We start from the raw sequence: 19,842 nt of genomic DNA, 5'->3' as shown, positions 1-19,842 counted from the left end.
GATCAAGTGTTTTGAATATGTGATAATAGGTTTAATTTTTTTTCACAAATAGTCCAAAAGATCAGTGAGCTTGAAGCTGCTCTTCAAAAGAAGGATGAAGACATGAAAGCAATGGAGGAGAGATATAAAATGTACTTAGAGAAAGCCAGAAATGTGAGTGACCCACCTGCTCAGCTGATTCCTTGTATCCCATCTTCTAGTCATCCCTAGTTCTGATTGTACTGCAAGTCTGTGTCTGAACCTAGTCACTTTGTTCATCTCTGCCTTGCCTTGCCTGTCAGGTTTCTGCCATCTTCTATGTGAGTCTTGCATACTCAGTCTGACTTAGTGTCAGATAAATATGACCTTAGGAAAAGAAAGTGATTACTATGATATAAAGTCTTTTACTTTTAGAACAACAAACTTAGACTTATGTGCTAAGGTCTCAGCATGTTCACTGAGAATAAAATTTACTAGAGTGTTAGCAAAATGAATGAAATTGTTTACCTTTTTATGGAGACAATCTCTTGGAATGTACCAAATTAGCCTTATTTTACACTTTAGAGACTTAAACTCTATCCTGATGTTCATCAGATTAAATTCTTACTTTTCCTTATTGTATAGTTTAGCTCAAATATCTGTGAAATATTGTTTTCATAGTCTTACTTTCATGAATACCACATATAAATATTCTCTCAGAATATTAATACATTCTTTTCTATTTAGTAAATTAAGGAATTTCATGGAGGTACAACTTTAAACTAATAGTAGTATGTTGTTGGTGTCGTTTTTTTGGGGGGGGAGCTCTCCACCCAGCTCCCAAATAAATCACACACATTATTACTTACAAATACCTGGCCTTAGCTTGACTTGTTGATAGCCACCTTTCCTTAACTTATATTACCCCTGCTACCTTTTGCCTCTGGGCTTTTCCCATTCTCTTACTCCGTGGCTTGCTGTGTAGCTGGGTGGCTGGCCCCTGGAATCCTCCTCCTTCTCTGACTCCTTCTTTTCTTCAAAATTTCTCCATTTATTCTCTCTTCCTGATACCCCTGCCTATCCTTTATCCTGCCTTGCTATTGCCCATTCAGTTCTTTATTAGACCATCAGGTGTTTTAGATAGGCAAAGTAACACAGCTTCATAGAGTTAAATAAATGCAATATAAACAAAAGTAACACACCTTACAGTAATATTCTACAGCATTTCCTCCTTTTTGTCTAAATAAAAAGGTTTTAACTTTAATATAGTACAACTACATACAAAAAAACAGTTATCAAATAAGAATTAATTTACATTATTCAGTCCATTTACAATTAGCAAATTCAGAAAAAGAATTCTACCATCCATCCATCTTAGTAACTCCAAAGGTTTATACATAATTTACTTTCTATCATAAATAAGGAAGACTGAAACTATAACTATCTAGTCTTCAACTCCATCAAAGACCCAGAAGGATGTAATATTATCTAACAACAGAGACATTTGGCTTCCTGGACAGTCATCCAAAGTTTCTCTGCAACGTTAGTACATCCATCTTTAGCCTACAGGCCCATAGTAGCTGGTAGACTTTTCAGTGAGGCAGGAGATTTGAAAGACTGTCTCACCTATATTGGCAAAATTTGTCAGTCACTTTCCTCTGTGTCCTGCAGAATGTGTGGCAGTTTCTTCTGTGAAGCAGCAACCCTGAAGGACCATCCTGCTTTATTTTGGCAAAGCTCAGTGGTCACTTTTCTGTGGGTCCTGCATGTCCAGTTTATACAACATATTATCAGCAGTCAAAGGCAAGAGCAGTTTCTTTGCCCAGTGGCTAACCTTGCCACAGTGAACGCAAACTCCATAAGGAGTTTCTTCAGTGCCCATCATCTCTGAAGTAAACTGTGCTGCCAGGAGCAGATATGTCTCACTGTCATGAAAAGCCCTAAGTTAACATTTTAAATGCCATATTCTGTAGGTCTTTGAATGGTGTGAAGACTATCTATCTAAAATATATATCTATATGATCTCGAAGCATACCTAACATATCTACAAATTTGATTGTTATAAAGACTAACCACTAACCTCTGTTTCCTGATTATCCTACATAGTTTATAATAACAGCTTTCAAAAACTAGAATTTTTACCTTACATTTTTAAACAAACTGCATAGGTATAATACCTCAAACAAAAATAGAAACATACATGCAATATGTTGTAACAAAAATAACCTTAAATTTTTATCAGCATACAAAAATCCTTTAAACAATTAGATTAGAACCATATATACAGTGTAACGAAAATAACTTTAAATTCGTATCAATATTCTATATTCCCCTAAATGATAACAAACATCCATAACCCACCAAATAACCAAAAACCACCCACACCCCAATCTCTTGGAAATGTTGGCGTAGTTTTCTCCATACTGCTTCCAGCTGTTTGTGGAGGAAAAAGCATCTTTAAGGTCCCAGGGAGAAAATTTGAGATAATGGCCAAGTCCTGGGAAAACCAGCAATAACCTTTGCTGATAGATATCACCTGCAAAGATTCAAGAAGTCTCGCCTCATCAAACTTGATCCATATTAACCCTGAAGGAATCCACAGCCTCTCATCTCCTGTGGGAACAAAACTCTGAAGCATTTTTTATTTTTATTCAAAAAATATATTTTTTGACTTTTTAAAAGTTAAGGCAGTCCTAAAGTATATTGATTGATTTATTTCAACAGTCCCTCATTCAATTGCAGGTTTCTTTGCAGCTGTCCTTTGCTTTTCAACAATCAAAAAAATTCAAAATCAACACAATAACATACAGGATCCAGACTCCCTGTGTATTTCCCATCTTATATGGCTTTTTTTCTTTTATATTACTTTCACTGTCTCTTTCAAGATTTTATTATTAATTTTAAACTATACATTTCTTTCTATGACTCTACTGTTTTTCTTTTCTTAAGCCTACTCACATTGTTAAACACACTGTAACCAGTTTAGAGGTTTTTCTGTCTGGACCTCCTTTATTGCATATCTTTAGCCTTTTTTGACCTCATGAACAAACCTTTAAATTGCTAACCTGCACCTGGATCCTCCACACGACTGACTCTGCCCACTTCTTGTGTTGTGAAAACCAAGCATGAAACTCTTGGCAGGTTGGAGGTTTGTGACCAGGAACTGATTCAACCTTCCTAGAGCTCTAGAATGCCGATGCTTGCACTGTGGCAGGAGTTTTTACTTAGTTTTTGTTCCTACTTAACGTAGTAACTGCTCAAGGCTCACCAGCACACAGAAACTCTTAAAGGAGCAATATTTTTTTTTTAAGCTTTCTCAGGCACTAAGGAAATTCAAGCCCCAAGTTGGGCACCAAAATGTTGTTGTTGTTGTTATTTCTTTTGAGGAGCCCACCACCCAGCTCGCAAATAAATCACACACAGAGGCTATTATTTTTAAACACCCAGCCTTAGCTTGGCTTGTTGCTTACCAGCTTTCCTTAACTTATGTTATCCCTACTACACTCTGCCTCTGGGCTTTTCCCATCCTCCTCCTTCTGTAGCTCCTTTCTTTTTTTTCTCCTCCCAGATTTCTCCTTCTGTCTATTCTCTCTGCCTGCTAGTCTTGCCTATCCTTTCTTCTGCCTTGCTATTGGCCATTCAGTTCTTTATTAGATCATCAGGTGTTTTAAACAGGCAAAGTAACAGAGCTTCACAGAGTTAAACAAATACAACATAAACAAAAGTAACACACCTTAAAAAAAAGTAACATTCTACAACAGTAGTATATTTATTTGTCTTAATATTTAGATCCCATATATTTACTGGTTAAGATGTCAATACAAGCTGTAGTGAAAGTTGAACCCTGAATCTTAAGGCTTCACATGATGAACATTTCCTTCCTAATTGTAGTGTATCTAGTCATACATGAGAGGGGCTCTGAAGTGCGGTCATTCAGGTCATGACACAGGAGCCCAAGTTTACTTAACATTGTCTAACTAGTAGGTGAGAAGAGACAATATAGACTGCAGAGAAAATATTCAGTAGGTCAGGCCTGGAAACAGCAAACTCGGTGGAGAGCTCCCATGTGTCCACAGTGATCATCTTGAAGGGCATAAAGATGCAACAAAGCTATGTTTCAGAAATAAAAAGCAAGTAGATTTGATAAGCATGCAGGACCCAGGTTTGATTTCTACCACCCACTTGATGGCGCACAACCACCTGTAACTCCAGTTCCAGGGAATTTGATGGCCTTTTTTGGCCTTTGTAGGTACAGAGCAAACACATGGTACACATATGTACACGTGGACAGACGCCTAGAGATAAGGGCAAGAAGGCAGTGGAAGCCCTTCAGGGCTACCTTTTGTTTAGAAAGAGGCAGAAAGCACAAGGCTTCTGAGCAGAGTATGGAGTCATGACCAGGTCACCTCCCCAAATAAAAATGCTAAATTACCTTTAAAAAGCTAAACAAATAAACTTCAGTATTCAAAGTTTAAATAACAAAAAGGCTAAGTAGCTGCCATTGAATACATAGACAAGAGGAGTTTGTTTTTGTGTTGTTTTCCCATTTTTTTTTGTTCTTTAAGTTGTAAATAAGCTCCTAGTGACTTCATGGATAATCTATGTTATAAATTTTATAAAACATATTCTTACATTTTTGATGCTTTTGAAGACAAAGTGGACATGACTTTTCTCTTTATACAGGTAATAAAAACTTTAGATCCCAAATTAAATCCAGCATCAGCAGAAATAATGTTACTTAGAAAGCAGCTGGCGGAGAAGGAAAGAAGAATTGAGATTCTAGAGGTAAAGCCTCCACAGCACTCACCTCCTCACCCTCCCTGGAGGACTGGGAATTCACTTCTGTCATATTTGCCATTCATGATGAGGTTTCATAAAACCTTTACTAATCATGGTGTGACCCTGCTAAGCTAAGAACCTGAGTTCTTAACTATTGAAGGCATTTTTGTACTACTATTTACATCATTTTTATGAAGTCAGGTGGATGTGACATTGTACAGTTTTGTGTTAGATTTCATAATTACTTTATTAGTTTCTTTGGTAAAATGTTTTACAGGACTGCTATTTTTAACACTGTGGTAAGAGTAGGTGCTGTTTTTGAAATCATACAAAGAAGCTGTGCTGAGCTATGTTTTCTGACCTCCCCATGAACTATGATTGGTTTCTTTTCACATACCTAGTCTGTTCATACACTGTTTCCTTGTATGATTCCCAATAAAGTCAGTATGAGCTGTGATGGAATTATTTTCCCTCAAAACTTTTAATACCTTCTCTTTCCTGCATCTAGAATACATATTCCAGGCTGGTGTATGCCTGCTCTCAGAATTTGTTCAGACCATGCCATATTTGTAAAATGCACAGGGAATGTTATGTTCACATTCTAACTCAATTGTCCAACTCTCTTCCTCTAAAATGTTTTCTGTATTTACACAAAAGGAGCTTGTACCATGTTCCAGAGTCCCAGTTCACTGAAGTCCTCTTGCATTGCATAACAGAAGCATGTTTTCCAACATCTTGAGAATGAAGTAGTCTGTCTCATTTTTGTAGCCCCAGCATTAAATATTGTGTAAATCAGAGGCTGGGCTTGCAGCTTTATTGGTAACTTATCTTAGTCCTCACCTCTCTTGTTTGATTCTTTGTGTGGGCTTGTCCAAAATAATAACATTTGACTGGATAATCTTTGAAATCTTAGTTTTTCAAGTGTGTTGACCATTTATTTCACAGAGGAGGTGAGTGAATAATGCACACCATTGCTAATGTTCGAATCCTAAAAGAGCAATAACAAAATAGTACCTTTCCCTAGAGGACTCTGAGGGAAAAGCCTCCATTAACTCACAGCATATGGGTGCTTACTTTTTAGTTATTCATGGCTTATGCATAAGAAGAAAGAGAAGTAGAATGGCAGAGGGTGTTCTCTGGGTGTTTGGTCCTGCACTTTCTGTACTGAGAGCATGTTGCTCAGGGAAGATATATGCGTTAAGTATTACGTTTTTTTATGTGTGTCATCTATATCTGGTGCTCATCAGAACTGCAGAAATGACTGTATTAGAATAATAATGGTACTTCAGTCCGCACAGTGGTGCATGCATGCATCTAGCCACTGTTAGTCTCGTAAATAGGCTGCCAAGAGTTAATAGGAAAAGGTTGTGCCGAGGAGCCTAGCACTTTGTTTACTGAGTCTTTTTTCCTTGGTTTCAACTCCTCCATAGGTACAGCACCATGTTGATATTTCAACCAGTTGCTTTTGTCTCAAGACATGGGAATTAGTAGCACAGGAAATCAATCTCTAAGGGTGTGTGTGTGTGTGTGTGTGTGTGTGTGTGTGTGTGTGTGTCTGTAAGTTAGTTGCTGTTTCTAAGTAACTTTGCTAAAATGAAGATTACTCACATTCGTTGTCTTTGCTAAAGATATTTTGATTGTATTCTGCATAATTCACTCCTTTATTTTGACTAATTTGTGTACGTCACGAATGCATTTTTCTGGCAGTGAGATAGTAAAGAAATTACTTGGTTTTTAGTAATTTGGGGCAATTTCTGATATTTTAATTGTCTTAATCATTATTTTCTTTTTCAGAGTGAATGTAAAGTAGCAAAATTCCGTGATTATGAGGAAAAACTCATTGTTTCTGCCTGGTATAACAAGGTATGTTGTGTTTCAGCAATGAGTAAGATTAAGCTCTATTGATCACTTCCTTGACCAGAATAATAGAAGGACATATGTTTTATATTAATACAGTACAGTTGTGTTATGAGATCCAGTAATAGAGAAATACCTTCTCTCATCAGAAAACCAGTAGCCTAAACTAGAGTACTTTGTCCGTGAGGCCATAGATATATCCAGCTGCCACCTTCCAGATCTGTTTGCTAAGCTCCTCTGTGTGATGTGTCTGTCCAATTGGTATAGCAATGCTTCTAACACACACACAGAATTGCCTTGGAATTTTTTCTTGTTATAATTAAACTTTGCTCTGGCATGTTGTTTTAGGCCACTGTTTTTAATGGTTTAAAATTTAGAGGATTGAAATAGAGGCAGTTATTTTAGTGTCTTCTTCCTAGTGTTGTCAGACATAGAAGAATCGGCTTTGGAATCCTTAATTTTTTTCTCTGCTGATCAGGAAACCATTAGCCTGCTAGGATTGCTGTAATAATTGCACTGCTTTCGCATGTTCCTTATTTGTCTATTTCTTTACTCAGAGCCTGGCGTTTCAGAAACTGGGCATGGAGTCTCGGCTTGTGAGCGGCACTGGTGCTTGCAAAGACGCCGGTGCGGGGGCTCCAGCGCGGTCATTCTTAGCACAGCAGCGGCACATCACCAGCACCCGGAGAAATCTCTCTGTTAAAGTCCCAGCCGCAGCATCTGACTAGTCCACAAAGCAAACACGAACAGAAGTGCCTCAAAATGTTTTGTACCCCAAGAAACTACCAGATGGAAAACAAAGGTTAAGATGCTTGGTAGCAGCTAGTTTTGTTTGGATTTTGTTTTGAGATAGGGTCTCCTATACCCCAAACTGGCACTGAATTTACAGCATATTCAAGGATGACCTTACCATCTGATCAGTCCTTCCCTCACTTCCTGCATGCTGGGATTAATAGTTGTGTGCCACCATAGCGGGTTGATACAGTGCTGGGGATCAAAACCTGCACTTAGGTCAAGCCATCTACCAACTGGCTACGTTCCTAACCTGGGTATCAACTATTTTTATGTCAAAATGTATCAAGTTAACATTTAAGTTTACTCCGAAAACAAAATACAAAATCAGCTCTGTCCCTGGGCAGCACTTTTGAGTACTTGGAAGTGTGATAAAAACAAGTATTTGTCTTGAGATGGCATCATGTGTGGGAAAGCAACTGCATATTCCAGCTTTATGCTTTCAGTTGTAACAGCAAGTCAGTTAAGTTAGAAAAAGTAATAGTTTGTCATTTAGTAATATATCTAGATTTGCTTTATGGGAAGCAGCCTCCAGTAAGGCATGTAGATAAGAACTGTGCAAGGTAATTTCTTTGACCTGGTGTGTACAAAGCTTTCCTCTACTTGCTAATTCTGCCCTCAAGAGGATCCACAATAACGCGTGGAAGCCTTTACTGTTGGAATGACTTTGTCTTGTAAAAGCGACTGAGTAGACATTTGCAGTTTCTCTGAGTTGTATCTCAGTTTGTACATGTACTGCTGTGAATGAAGAGGGCTTGACTGAAATGGTAAGGTGGGAAATAAACTGGTATTTCTAAGAGGTACCTTTCTGTTGGAAAACAAACTAGAAGAATACATGTTGAAATATCCATATGCTTTTGAGCATGAAATTGTTGTGGCCTTTGTTTTCAAAGAAGGGTATAATTTTGCTTTATTTCTGTAAAGAAACAATGATGGAACAGCTTAGGACCAGTGTGGTTTCTGCTTACCTCTTAAGGAGTTTCTGGAGCTGGATTTGTGGCATTCAGTTCATTTCTGCCCAGGGTTGTTCTTTTCAGAGACATTACTTTCTAATTTGGGGTCACTTTTTAAAGTCACACTTTGGAATATTAGTTGTTAAATCAGTATTGCTTGATGTAGCCACAAGTGGTTCATTCTTGTGTCAGACACATTTCCAACACATAGCAGCCACGTTTTCATCATTGTTGAGAGTTCTGGTGTGATGCAGTGTCACAGCAGAGCTTGGTTTTTGGTAACTTGGGAAAATTCTTTGATCCTTAGACTACAGAAGTGAGAATAATTCATCTCATATCTAGAGAAGAGTCAGATGGTGACAAGAGTGCAGCAACGCAAATGTCGCAGCATTGTGTATACACTGAACGTGAGCAGGCATTCTGTGAGGGAGTGTGCTTGTGGGCTGCATGATCCCTGATGGGTCAGCTCCTCACCACTCCCCTCAGCATGAAAGGAGGGATGCTAATATGTCAACAAAATGGGTGTGAGCCAGATTAAGCTGGCGGGCTGTAGAGCTGTGGAATACACTTTATTCTTAGTCCTTCATAAATATGAGTATTGTTCTATTTGAAGTGTTAACTCATGTAGATAACTGCCTTTAAATCCTTGCCCAGTGATTTTTTAACCACTTAACAACACAAGAATTTCACAGTGATTTGGGGTTTTGAGATTAGCGGCATCTGCCAGGATATTTTGTTTTATCAGGGTTCCTTCTGTTGACTACCTCTTAGATTTTGATGCTTTGTGCATTTAAACTGTTGGTTTGCATTTTTGTATGTTCTTATGGTGTCTGCTTGCCTGTGTCTTTTAGTGAAATAAGACTTTGGAAAATACTTTAGCATGCTGTTTAAAATTTTCTAAAAATTGTGGCATTTGGGTATATTTTTGTTAATGAAGATATTGATGTTAGTGTTTGTATTTGCTTATAATTGAGATTTTACAAGTTCTCTTTTAATGGAACTTACTATAAAAGATGAACTTCAATAAATTAATGTTTCTAGTGTAATTGTTCATAAATTTCTAAATAATTAATGTAGCATAAATAAGGACATAAGGATAAGTTTTCTTTTCTTAATAAAGAAAAGGCAAATTTTCTGATTTTTCTAGTTTTAAGTAGAATTTCAAACATTTGATACATGTTTATACAAAACTATGTAAAGTTCTATATAATTGAGACTAATCACAGAAATTGAGGCAGTGATCAGGGTGATTCTTTCCCTGTGTGGTTCATGCAGTGAGACCAGTGTCTGCCAGGTATAAAGCATACGTGTTTCATCTGGAACCATAATTCTACAAATGTGTTGCAAGGGAGGATTGAATGTATAAACTTGGAATTGACAAAAATTTATGTCCCAGTGGTTATAAAGTTAGAAACAATTTTGAATTTCAAGCGGTTGTCCTTGGATTGATATTCCTTTCTCTTTTTGGATATAATTATGACAAATTGTTTATCTTGGAAACTAACTTAATGTATTGAGAAATATTTGAAGTTTACTCTTTTTTTTTCCAGTGCTTAAGACTAATGATTTAGTGTAAGTTAAAAATACCTTGCCTAGCATCCTTTAGCAGAGTATCCCTTAGTAAGATCTGGTAGGTTGTTGATGACTGGATGTTAAACACTTCACAAATACACCTACTTTTGTGTAATGTACATCTGGCCTTTGGGAGTGACAGTGATTTAGGCCAGAGTAGTGTCACTTTGTGTAAAAATAAATGTATATGGCTTGTTATACATACAGTCTTATTGTGAACTTGTTTATTGCACAGAAATAGTTTGGACACTTATAAAGCACAAATCATCAGAGGAAATAGTGTGTAGTTATTGAATTTGAGGAAGTCTCAGTACAGTGTTTAGTTTATAAAAAGGTCCTTTCTATTTTCTATGACAAATACTGTCATACTTGAAAAATAGACGCAATACTTGATTTATTTTTGTAAGTATTTAGAATATTATTTTAAATAAATGATTGTCAATATAATTGTGAAATGTTTTGAGTAAATAAACTTCTGCTTCTGTATCAGTTGTTGGTGGTGTTTTTAGTGGCTACAAGTGCGTGTTTATTTCCCATTTTACTAAAGGACTAAACCCAACCCACTTAGACTGGTAAGCAAAATTGCATGAATTCAAGTCCATTTTATTTGTGTGAACAAGGTGTATAAAAGTGATTTTTGTGTGTCCTCTGACTCCAGTTGTGCCACTAGAATGTAGATGTATTTTGTTAATGTGGACTCCAGAATATTTCTAGGTATATAATTTTAGGTATATTGAGGACTAATCTCAAAATCCATTCTTGGATTATCCCTTTATTAATAATTTCCTTAATATAATTACTTCATTAATAACTTATTACATTACCTTGGGGTTTGGACCTCCTGTGACTAGGTGGCAGGCAGAACCATGTAATTTCTGGCCAACTGGATGTGAATAGCACTGAGCTTGCATATGGAAAATACAAGCATGCTCTCCCTAGCCCTGTGACCCCACAGCTTCATGTGCCCCTTTGGTACAGCTGAACAGTAAAAAACGGGTCCCAGAAATTACATTTGAACCCATCAGCTGTGAGCTTCTAGCCTAGGAGTCTCTTGTGTAAAGCCATTTCATATTGTATACTGTGTCCATCACCCTAGCCATGCCTAACCTGTGTTTGTCATCTGTAAATGGGTTGTAGAAAAGCACAGGTGTCCCATATTCTCGAAACATGTCTTGGGAAAGTTCAGCTCTGTTGCTGTTGCTGACTGATCAGTAACTAATGATTACATGACCATTGAAATGTTCCAGATATAAAAGGATAGGGACAGGGGCAAGGTGAAAGACCTGTCTCACTTTAGGTGATACCCAGGAAACCTCACAAACTATTATAGGACTTAACTTCTCAACTGTAGAATATTGTGGTGGCCTAACTAAAGGAAATCACTTGGTTTGCTGATGTCTTGGCAGTTATGATGCCACTGACTGACTATACTGTATAAGTGTAAATTTCAGTCACATCAAGTTGTTTTGGGAGTTGTAGTTTGTAGACCAAGTTAACTGGTTGATCATGGAGACTTGGAATGTTTCTGACCCAGAACTGAAATTATTTTTATCTGTTTTAATAGTTACCTTTGTAGCTACTACCAGGTGTAAAGCTTAGGTGTATTAGCAAACCAGTAACTAATATCAACCCAGAAGCTAAGCATGTCCTGAGATCTCAAACACATTTCCCCCACTTTCTGCTGCCAGCTCCCTGATGCACCAGCCAGTATTTTTGGTAAATATACTATGTATGACTGTCCTATAACTATACAAGTACATGCAGTGACTTTCACATTTCACAGTAAAATGGCTGCCTTTTTAGAGAGCTGGGTTTTTTTGTCACACACAAGCCTTTGGAGCTCTGCTCAGTTTTCTTCACCCACTTATGCCCTGTGGAGTGGATAATTTCATTAACATCTTCAAGTTTACTGGTTCCTCCTGCCAGTGGATATACACTGCTAAATCCTTGTAGTAAATTTTAAACCTGTTACTTCCTCTTTGAGATAATATAGGCTATCTGCTTTGAAACCAGTCTCCTTGCTGTGATTTTTCCATTAAAAAACATTCTGTAGTCTGAAGTTTTCCTGTGTCCCGGCTGGCCAGCGGTCATGACAAATCTCTTCCACTGTGTCCCCTAAGTAAACACACAGAGGCTTAATGTTAATTATAACTGCTTGGCTCAGGCTTCTCTCTAGTTAGCTCTTAATCTTAAATTAACCCATTTCTATAAATCTGTACTTTGCCACGTGGCTTGTGGCTTACTGGTACTTTACATCTTGCTTCTTCTGGTGGCAGCTGGCAGCATCTGCCCAGCTCTGCCTTTCTCCTTCCTCTCTCTCTCTAGTTGGAATGTCTCACCTAACCTTATTCTGCCTCACCATTGGCCAAACAGCTTTATTTATCAACCAATCAGCAATACATATTCACAGCATACAGAATGACATCATCATTTCCCCTTTTTTTCTATTCAAAAGGAAGGTTTTAACTTCCAAATAGTAAAATTACATGTAACAAACCAGTTATCAAGCAAGAATTATAGTTATAATATCTAGTCTATTTGTATTTGGCAAAATTAAAGCAGGTTTCTTATCCTGTATTTGTGAGTCAAGGGTTTCTTATCTACCTTATCTCTTATCATTACCAAGGGAAACCATAATTATAACTATCTAGTCTTCAACTACATCAAAGACTTCAGAAGGATATAATATTACCCAAGTAAACAGAGCATTGTAAGCAACTTTCAAAAATCTAGAATGACAGAGACAGCTGGCTACCAGGACAGTTACCCAAAATTGTTCTACAATGTTGGGCCATCCATTCTTCAGCCTAGAGGCCTAGAGTCTCTCAGTCGCTTCTCTCTGTGTCTTGTAGAATGTCTGGCAGTTTCTTCTGTGAAGCAGGAACCTGAAGGACCATCTCACCTTGTAAAGTTCAGTGGTCACCTTCCTATGGGTCCTGCATGTCCAGCTGATACAACGTTTTGTCAAGCAGTTCAGGCAAGAACAGTTTCTTGCCCAAATGGCTATTTTTGCCAAGAAGATAAACTCCATATGGAGTGTCTTCGACGCCCATCTTTCTCTTTGAAGTAAATCGGTGCTGCCAGGAGCAGACATGTCTCACTGCCCAGAAAGTCTAAGTTTTAAAAACATTTTAAATGCCATATTCTGTAGTTCTTTGAAATGTTTGAAATTTACCTACCTAATTGAATTACCTAGAAAACTTAACATGACTATAAATTTGACTATCATAGAAGACTAATTATTAATCTGTATTTCTTAATTATCCATTACAATTTAAATGAGCTGCACAAACATAATACATGAAACGAGTAGAAATATACATACAGTATAACAAAATTAACTTTAAATTTGTATCAATAAACTAAAATCTATACCAATGTAAAACAAGTTGCTCTTTAAAGTTCAACAATCCACCCTTTTATCCTATCATATCTATATCCTATATTTCTATATCATATTCCCCTTTCTTCTTTTAGAAAGAGATTGACTATGACCAATAACAATTTGTAACCAACAACCTAAACAAAGACAAACATCCATAATCTATTATTTGGAAATGTGGACTTAGTGTTCTAGGCTACTTCCTGCTGACAGGGGGTGCTGGTTGTCTTATGAGGATCCTGAGAAAATTCGAGATAATGGTCAAGTCCTGGGAAGACTAGCTATAACCTTTGTTGATAGGTACCATCTGTTAAAGTTCAGGAGGTCTGGCTTGATCAAATCTGATCCATCTTAACCTGGAACAAATCCATAGGATCTCATATTCTGTGGAAACAAAAGCAGAACCTCTTATTCAAAGCAACACCTTCTTAGACATAAATTTTGAAGTTAAGATACCTTTAAAATATACATATTGATTTAACTCAGCAGCTTTTACAATCAGATGTTTCTCTGCAGGAAAAAATCCCAAAGACAATATAATCCACACTGTCTGTGTGATTTCCATCTTTACGTGGCTTATTTTTATATTACTTTTGCTGTCTATTTAAATACTTTATTTTTTAAAAACTGTATTTCTTTATTAACTGTCTATCATCCTTTTCCTCTTTTTTTCAAGCCTGCATACATTTTTACACACATTGTAAACTGTTTAAAGTCTTATTCCATTTGAATCTGCCTTATTGTGAATCTATAATCCTTCTCTGACCAGGAGAGACTTTAAAATGCTAAAGTGTATGGCTAGGACAAAAACCAGCAGCCTTGGCTGCTGACTCTGCCCATTTCTGCTTTTTAACATGGCAAAGGTAATTCACTTCCAGCTCTGGGCCATGTGTACGTACCATCAACTCTCAGAAGCAGTGGGTCTATGCGTCCATTAAGCACCATGTAGCCCAGAAGCCTCTTTTTCTTTTTTTCTTCCTGTACTAGCAAAAGCTAAATCTGCCATGCAGTGTGCGGCTTGGAGATGCCATTGTGTACCATGGCAGGAATCTGCCATGCTGTGCTCAAGCCTGAATGTTGTGGTGTCTAGCGGCCTGCATGAGACATGAAGTAGAAAGCTGGTTTTGGCTCCGTTTAGAATCACTTACTAAGCATTCTCAGGTTTCAGGTGGAAACTCGAGCCAACATGTTGGGCACCAAATGTAGTCTAATGTTTTCTTGTGTTCCATCTGGCCAGCAGTTGGGACAAATCTCTTCCACTTGCATCCCCCAAGTAAACACACAGAGGCTTAATGTTAATTATAACTGCTTGGCTCAGGCTTCTCACTAGCTAGCTCTTACATCTTAAATTAACCCATTTCTATAAATCTATACTTCACCATGTGGCTTGTGGCTTACCAGTACTTTACATCTTGCTTCTTCTGGTGGCGGCTGTCAGCATCTGCCCAGCTCTGCCTTTCTCCTTCCTCTCTTTCTAATTGGAATGTCCCACCTAAACTTATTCTGCCTCACCATTGGCCAAACAGCTTTATTTATCAACCAATCAGAGCAACATATATTCACAGCGTACAGAATGACATAACCCATCAACATTCTTGCTCTTCTAGCATCAACTGCTCTTTATATTTGAAAAAAAATGCTCAAATTGCTGTAAGACTTTGGCAATTTTTCTGAATCCTGGAGATGTTGATTGTGCCTGTTTTTACTAGTATTCCCAATTCTTTTTGAAGGAATGGACTTTGGGATTTTCAAAATAGATTTTTTTTTTCCTAGATAAGAACTAGCTTTGTCAACTGCTTTATTAAAAAGGAGTCAAGGTAATTCAAAAGGAGAAATGTTAATCTTTCCAATGACTAATTCTAACATAATTGAATTTTGGCTATAAAAGGATAACTTTAGGTTTACTTTTAACATCAAAGTTAGCATTACATATAATTATAAACCTTTCAGGAAAAGATAGAGACAATATTGCCTTGGACTGGGCAAACTATTATTAAGTCACATGTAAAAAACATTTAAAGAAAAATGTTCTTAAAATTGTCATAAAGATTCATGTCCAAAGAAATGGCAATGAAAATAGTCTCAGACTGGGAGAGATATTTTTAAAAAACATGTTTAAATGTATGGGTTTATAAAAAACATACTATACCTAAGATATTAGTCTCATTTTAATATTTTTATTTTTTGAAGTTATTTCCTCCAACTCTTTCCACTTCTAAATTCATGGCCTCTCTTAAGTTGTTACATATGTACATACATATTCTTAAATACATAACTACTACATGCTTAGTCCGGATGATGTAACCTATATGTACATGATCTCAAGGCTACCACTAGTTATTGATAAGCGATTGGGGAGAACTGTTCCCTGGGGAAGATCATCTTTCCCTTTCTCCGTGTTCCCCCGTTGCCCTCAGTTTTTGTCTAGGGTTGAGGCCCCATGAGATTTCTTCATTCCATGTTCTGACTATTGGTTTTTTGTTTTGTTTTGTTTTGTTTTGTTTTCCTCGTCATTGTTCAGGTCTTATGTAGGCAGCCATATAGATGAGTCTTCATGGTGTAGCCTCTCTGACATTTCTAGATTACAGTGACTGCAGCATGGTAACCTTTGAAAAGACTTTGACTAGAGTTTGCCCCTCTAGTCAATAGGGAGTGCATATTGTTCTGTGAGTTTTGTAAGGAAAACATCAAACAGCCTGGAAGAAAAATGTCTCTAAATTTCCCAATGACACGAACATGTACAGGGATAAGATTACTATATTTTGACTAAGTACTGTGCTTTTTTTTGACATCTGTCTTTGGTCCTTACAACCAAGGGCAAAGCAAGTGGGAAGTTATGCAGCAATAACAGTCCTGAAGCTCCAGTATCTAACAACAAAACATTTATTTAGGGAATTGTATTCCCATCTTGAATAAGCTATGACTTTGTTTCATGCCTTTGTCACACATGGCAGAGAAGAAAACTTGTTGACCAGAGATCAAGCACTCAGGTAGCACCTGTAACTTTTACTCATCTTGACCAAGCCAATCATGTGGCCATTCTTGACTTTATCAGAGCATTCTATAAAATAACACATGGAGGAAGGACTTACAAAGAAAAGTCACCTGCATGGGAATAGTGACTTCTTTACCAAGCATTGTCTTTGGAGTGGATGTCATTCTGTTTTTCAGGTGGGCAGGAAATTAAGGAAAGCTGTTTACTTCACAAGCAGAAGGTAACTGGCAAACCTGGGATTGGCCAGTTAGGCAGAGCTGCAGCCTAGTTCATCTGCCTCCCCAGGAGACAATTCCCTGGAGTCTTAATGTAGTGTGATGTGCATGAGTGTGCTATGATGGTTTTGGTCCTTGATGCATTTGGACAAAGAGAAGCCTCTGTTCTGAGCTTAGAAGCTATAGTAAGCATCACTAGTGACTCATGCCAACTCCTGAAGGCACCCTCTGCAGCTGGCCCTCTCTTCTTGCTCAGGCTAATGTAACTCTTTCAGAGGAAGAAAAGCCCTTGATTTGCCAGAGCAGAACAAACAATTCATGGTGGATGCACAAGAACACAGTGTGACCCAGAAAGCATCAGTATTCACTGGGGCCGCTGCCAGCTCTTAAGACAAGCATAGGGAATGCAGAGGGTAGACCTGAAGCTGGGAACTAGGTCAGAAACCGAGATGTCCACAAAGCCATGTTCCTCCACTGTCCCTGGAAGATGGTAATGAAATTAGTCTGAGTAGAAAAAGGGGTGAAAAAAAAACGTAACAATCTCAGTGGCTGGTCAGTCAGCATTTGTGGTTCTAACCTGTGACTGCAGTCCAAAAAACATGGCAGCTGAATGCAGGTTCCAGTAAAACAAAACAAAACAAAAAAAAACTTGAAGAAATAATGGCCCAAATGTGTGCAGATTTTCTTTAAAGCTAAGCTCACAGGCAGGATTTCAGTTAATCAGGAAAACATCTAATGCTAACAAGAAGCATGATACATTGCTGAGCATGAATATAGAGGGGAAACAATCCCAAGGGGAGCCAGGACACCCCAGTATGAATGACAGTGAGCAACAGAAACAAGCTGGAAAGAACAAATAATGTTTCCAGAGAGCCAAGGGGAAAACTATCAATATAAACTTATACCTAGGGCTAGAGAGATGGCTTAAAGCTTAAGAGCAAACACTGGCTGCTCTCCCAGGGGTCCTGAGTTCAATTCCCAGCAACCACATGGTGGCTTACAACCATTTGTAATGAAATCTGGTCCGCTCTACTGGCCTACAGGCATATATCCAGGCAGAACACTGTGTACATAATAAATACATCTTTTAAAAAATTATACTTGGTAAAAAAATTTTTTTTAAAAAGCAAAAACACCTCTGGCCACAGAAGGGAGAGGAGGGAAAGGAAGTGGAGAGAAACGAGGGTACCATTTGCAGCACTGCTTTTCAAACAAGAGAGGGGAGGCACAGAAGGATCATGCCGAGGACTTTGTCACCCCAAAGATTGCTGGCAGTGAAGGAAGTACTAGACTGCTATAGCTATGATTTTATACATGTGTATATTTATGCATATAGTGAATTTTTGGGGGTGCTGATTTATTTGCATGTGTGTAATCTCCATTCTTCACTGGACTGAGGGCTCTGAGGTGTTATGGCTCCTGTACCTCCCCTTGTTGATCACTGCATCATACTCATAGTCCATGACCAGTAAATGTTTGTTGAATTGACTTGAAAATACTCTAATTTGAAGCTGCTTTCAAGGTACAGCTCCATCCATTTTCACCAAGTAGAATAAAAAGTGTAGTGCAGTCTAACCAAATAAGGAAATGTGCTTGGAGTAGCTGTATTCTAGGATTCTGCCATATACCTGCACCTAATCAGAATAAAATAAGGGGGCATTTTCTATTTACAAACACAACTGGAGTTTTACTTTGAGAGAGTGAATGATCACTTGACCTCAGACCTTCACTTCTTATCCCTATGCTTGGTGTCTGGTTACCCTGGCCTGTCTTCAGTACGAGTCCCATCAACTTGCTTAGTTGGAGCTGATGGCTCCTTTGGGTGATGTATTTAGTGAACCCCCCCAACAAGCCCACCTCCCTGAATAACCAAAGCACCCCCATTTCAAGCAAGCAAGCCCCTCACCCCAGCTTGAAACAGGCCTGAGTTTCAAAATTCTCAGAGCTGCTGATATAGATCCCAGGACAAAATCAGGATGTTTGAAGAGCCATCTGGTAGCAACTGATTAACCATAGAATACCCCAATGCTGGAGATCATCAAAGTACAAAGTCAGGATGTTTGAAGGACTATCTGGTAACAATTGATAAAACAGAATGCCCCAATGCTGGAGATAATCTATAAAGTTTGACAAACAACCGGTTAAAACCACAAACTAAGATAACACAGAAATTGTGAAAAGCCCCTAAAACTTGAGCCAATCAGAATTGTACCCATACTAGCACTCCGATGTAACCTTGTGGTTTTTGCCTTTAAAAACTGAGCTTGCAGAGGGCCAGGCACCTCCTCCAACCTCCACTGTGTTGGATGGCTTGACGAGGGCCCTGCCGCAGCTTAAATTGCTTCAATAAACCTTGCTTTTGCATTTCTATGAGTTCGTATCTCTAGTGGTCTCTTTGGGGGTCTCGTGCCCAGGGCACAACACTCCCCAGCTCCTACTACAAAGCCTGCCTGTCTATCTGCAGCCTGAACTCAGTTCAGGAACTTCAAAGCCTGATTTTACTGGTGTTAGTCATGGCCTCATTTTTCTAGAGATGCATCTTTGTAAGTAGCAAAGGAGAAAAGCACAGTCAGCCTTGCATTTCACTTTTTTTAACCTGACAAGGGGAACCACAGGCGCCTCTCCCCACTAAAATCAATCCCTTGAGACACTCTTTCCTTGCTTGTAACAGCTAAGGCTGGCCCCATTTTCCCGCATACAGCCTTTTCTGTCCCTTTTTCTTAGTGTCACTTTAATGGGCTTTTCTCTGAATATCAACCAACCAGAAAGAAAAGTTCCATGGCCTCCTGGCACCTCTTCTTTTGAGCTATTTAAATTTCTTCAGTAGAGCCACACTGGGATGGGATGAGTTCTTTTGATATGACCTATTTCTGTGTATCTGGTTAGTTTGTTTGAACTGGGATGGAGATCAAAACTCACTGGATAGTCAGTGGTACCAGGCTCTCTTTTTAGGGCCATTGTCTCTTTTGGTGACAAACTAGATCCAATTGGATTCTGCCATTTCCAATATACTGCTCTTACATACTCTGCTGGGGCCCAGTGAGTTACAGCTGGTATGTAAATGAACAAAGCTTAAGGCCAGTTGCAAGTGAGATTCACATTCTACACAGCCAAGTCCAGTGTGAAAAGGCTGGAATAAACGTCTGGTGGGGTCTGAGGAAGGAGGTACTATGGAGCCAGAATGTCTTTCCCATTTGCTCCTCAAGCCTGCTTCCTGTAATCACACCTTACCACTCCTGGTCCAAGGTCAAGGTCACTCAATCATTTGCAAAACATAGAAACACTTCAATGCCACTTGCTTTACCTGCTTATGAATGGAGAATCATCCCTGCTCTGCTA

At 38.3% G+C, this 19,842-nt stretch overlaps 1 protein-coding gene across 1 annotated transcript in view; it reads left to right on the top strand.

Moving 5' to 3' along the window:
* The window catches only part of Hook1 (hook microtubule tethering protein 1), a 48,024-nt gene extending 37,627 nt beyond the window's left edge, over positions 1-10,397 (top strand). Inside the window, exons 19-22 of the mRNA XM_052716283.1 lie at positions 53-153; positions 4,642-4,743; positions 6,532-6,600; positions 7,152-10,397. Of these exons, the coding sequence (XP_052572243.1) occupies positions 53-153; positions 4,642-4,743; positions 6,532-6,600; positions 7,152-7,322 (443 nt within the window). The 3' untranslated portion in view covers positions 7,323-10,397. The remainder of the gene's footprint in view (positions 1-52; positions 154-4,641; positions 4,744-6,531; positions 6,601-7,151) is intronic.
* The last annotated feature ends 9,445 nt before the right edge of the window (positions 10,398-19,842 follow it).

This window comes from Peromyscus californicus, unplaced genomic scaffold (genome assembly GCF_007827085.1).
Source record: "Peromyscus californicus insignis strain IS unplaced genomic scaffold, ASM782708v3 Scaffold_5__1_contigs__length_169319896, whole genome shotgun sequence".
NCBI lineage: Eukaryota > Metazoa > Chordata > Mammalia > Rodentia > Cricetidae > Peromyscus > Peromyscus californicus.
Note: the sequence above shows the minus strand (reverse complement) of the source record. Positions and strands in the feature narration are given on the sequence as shown.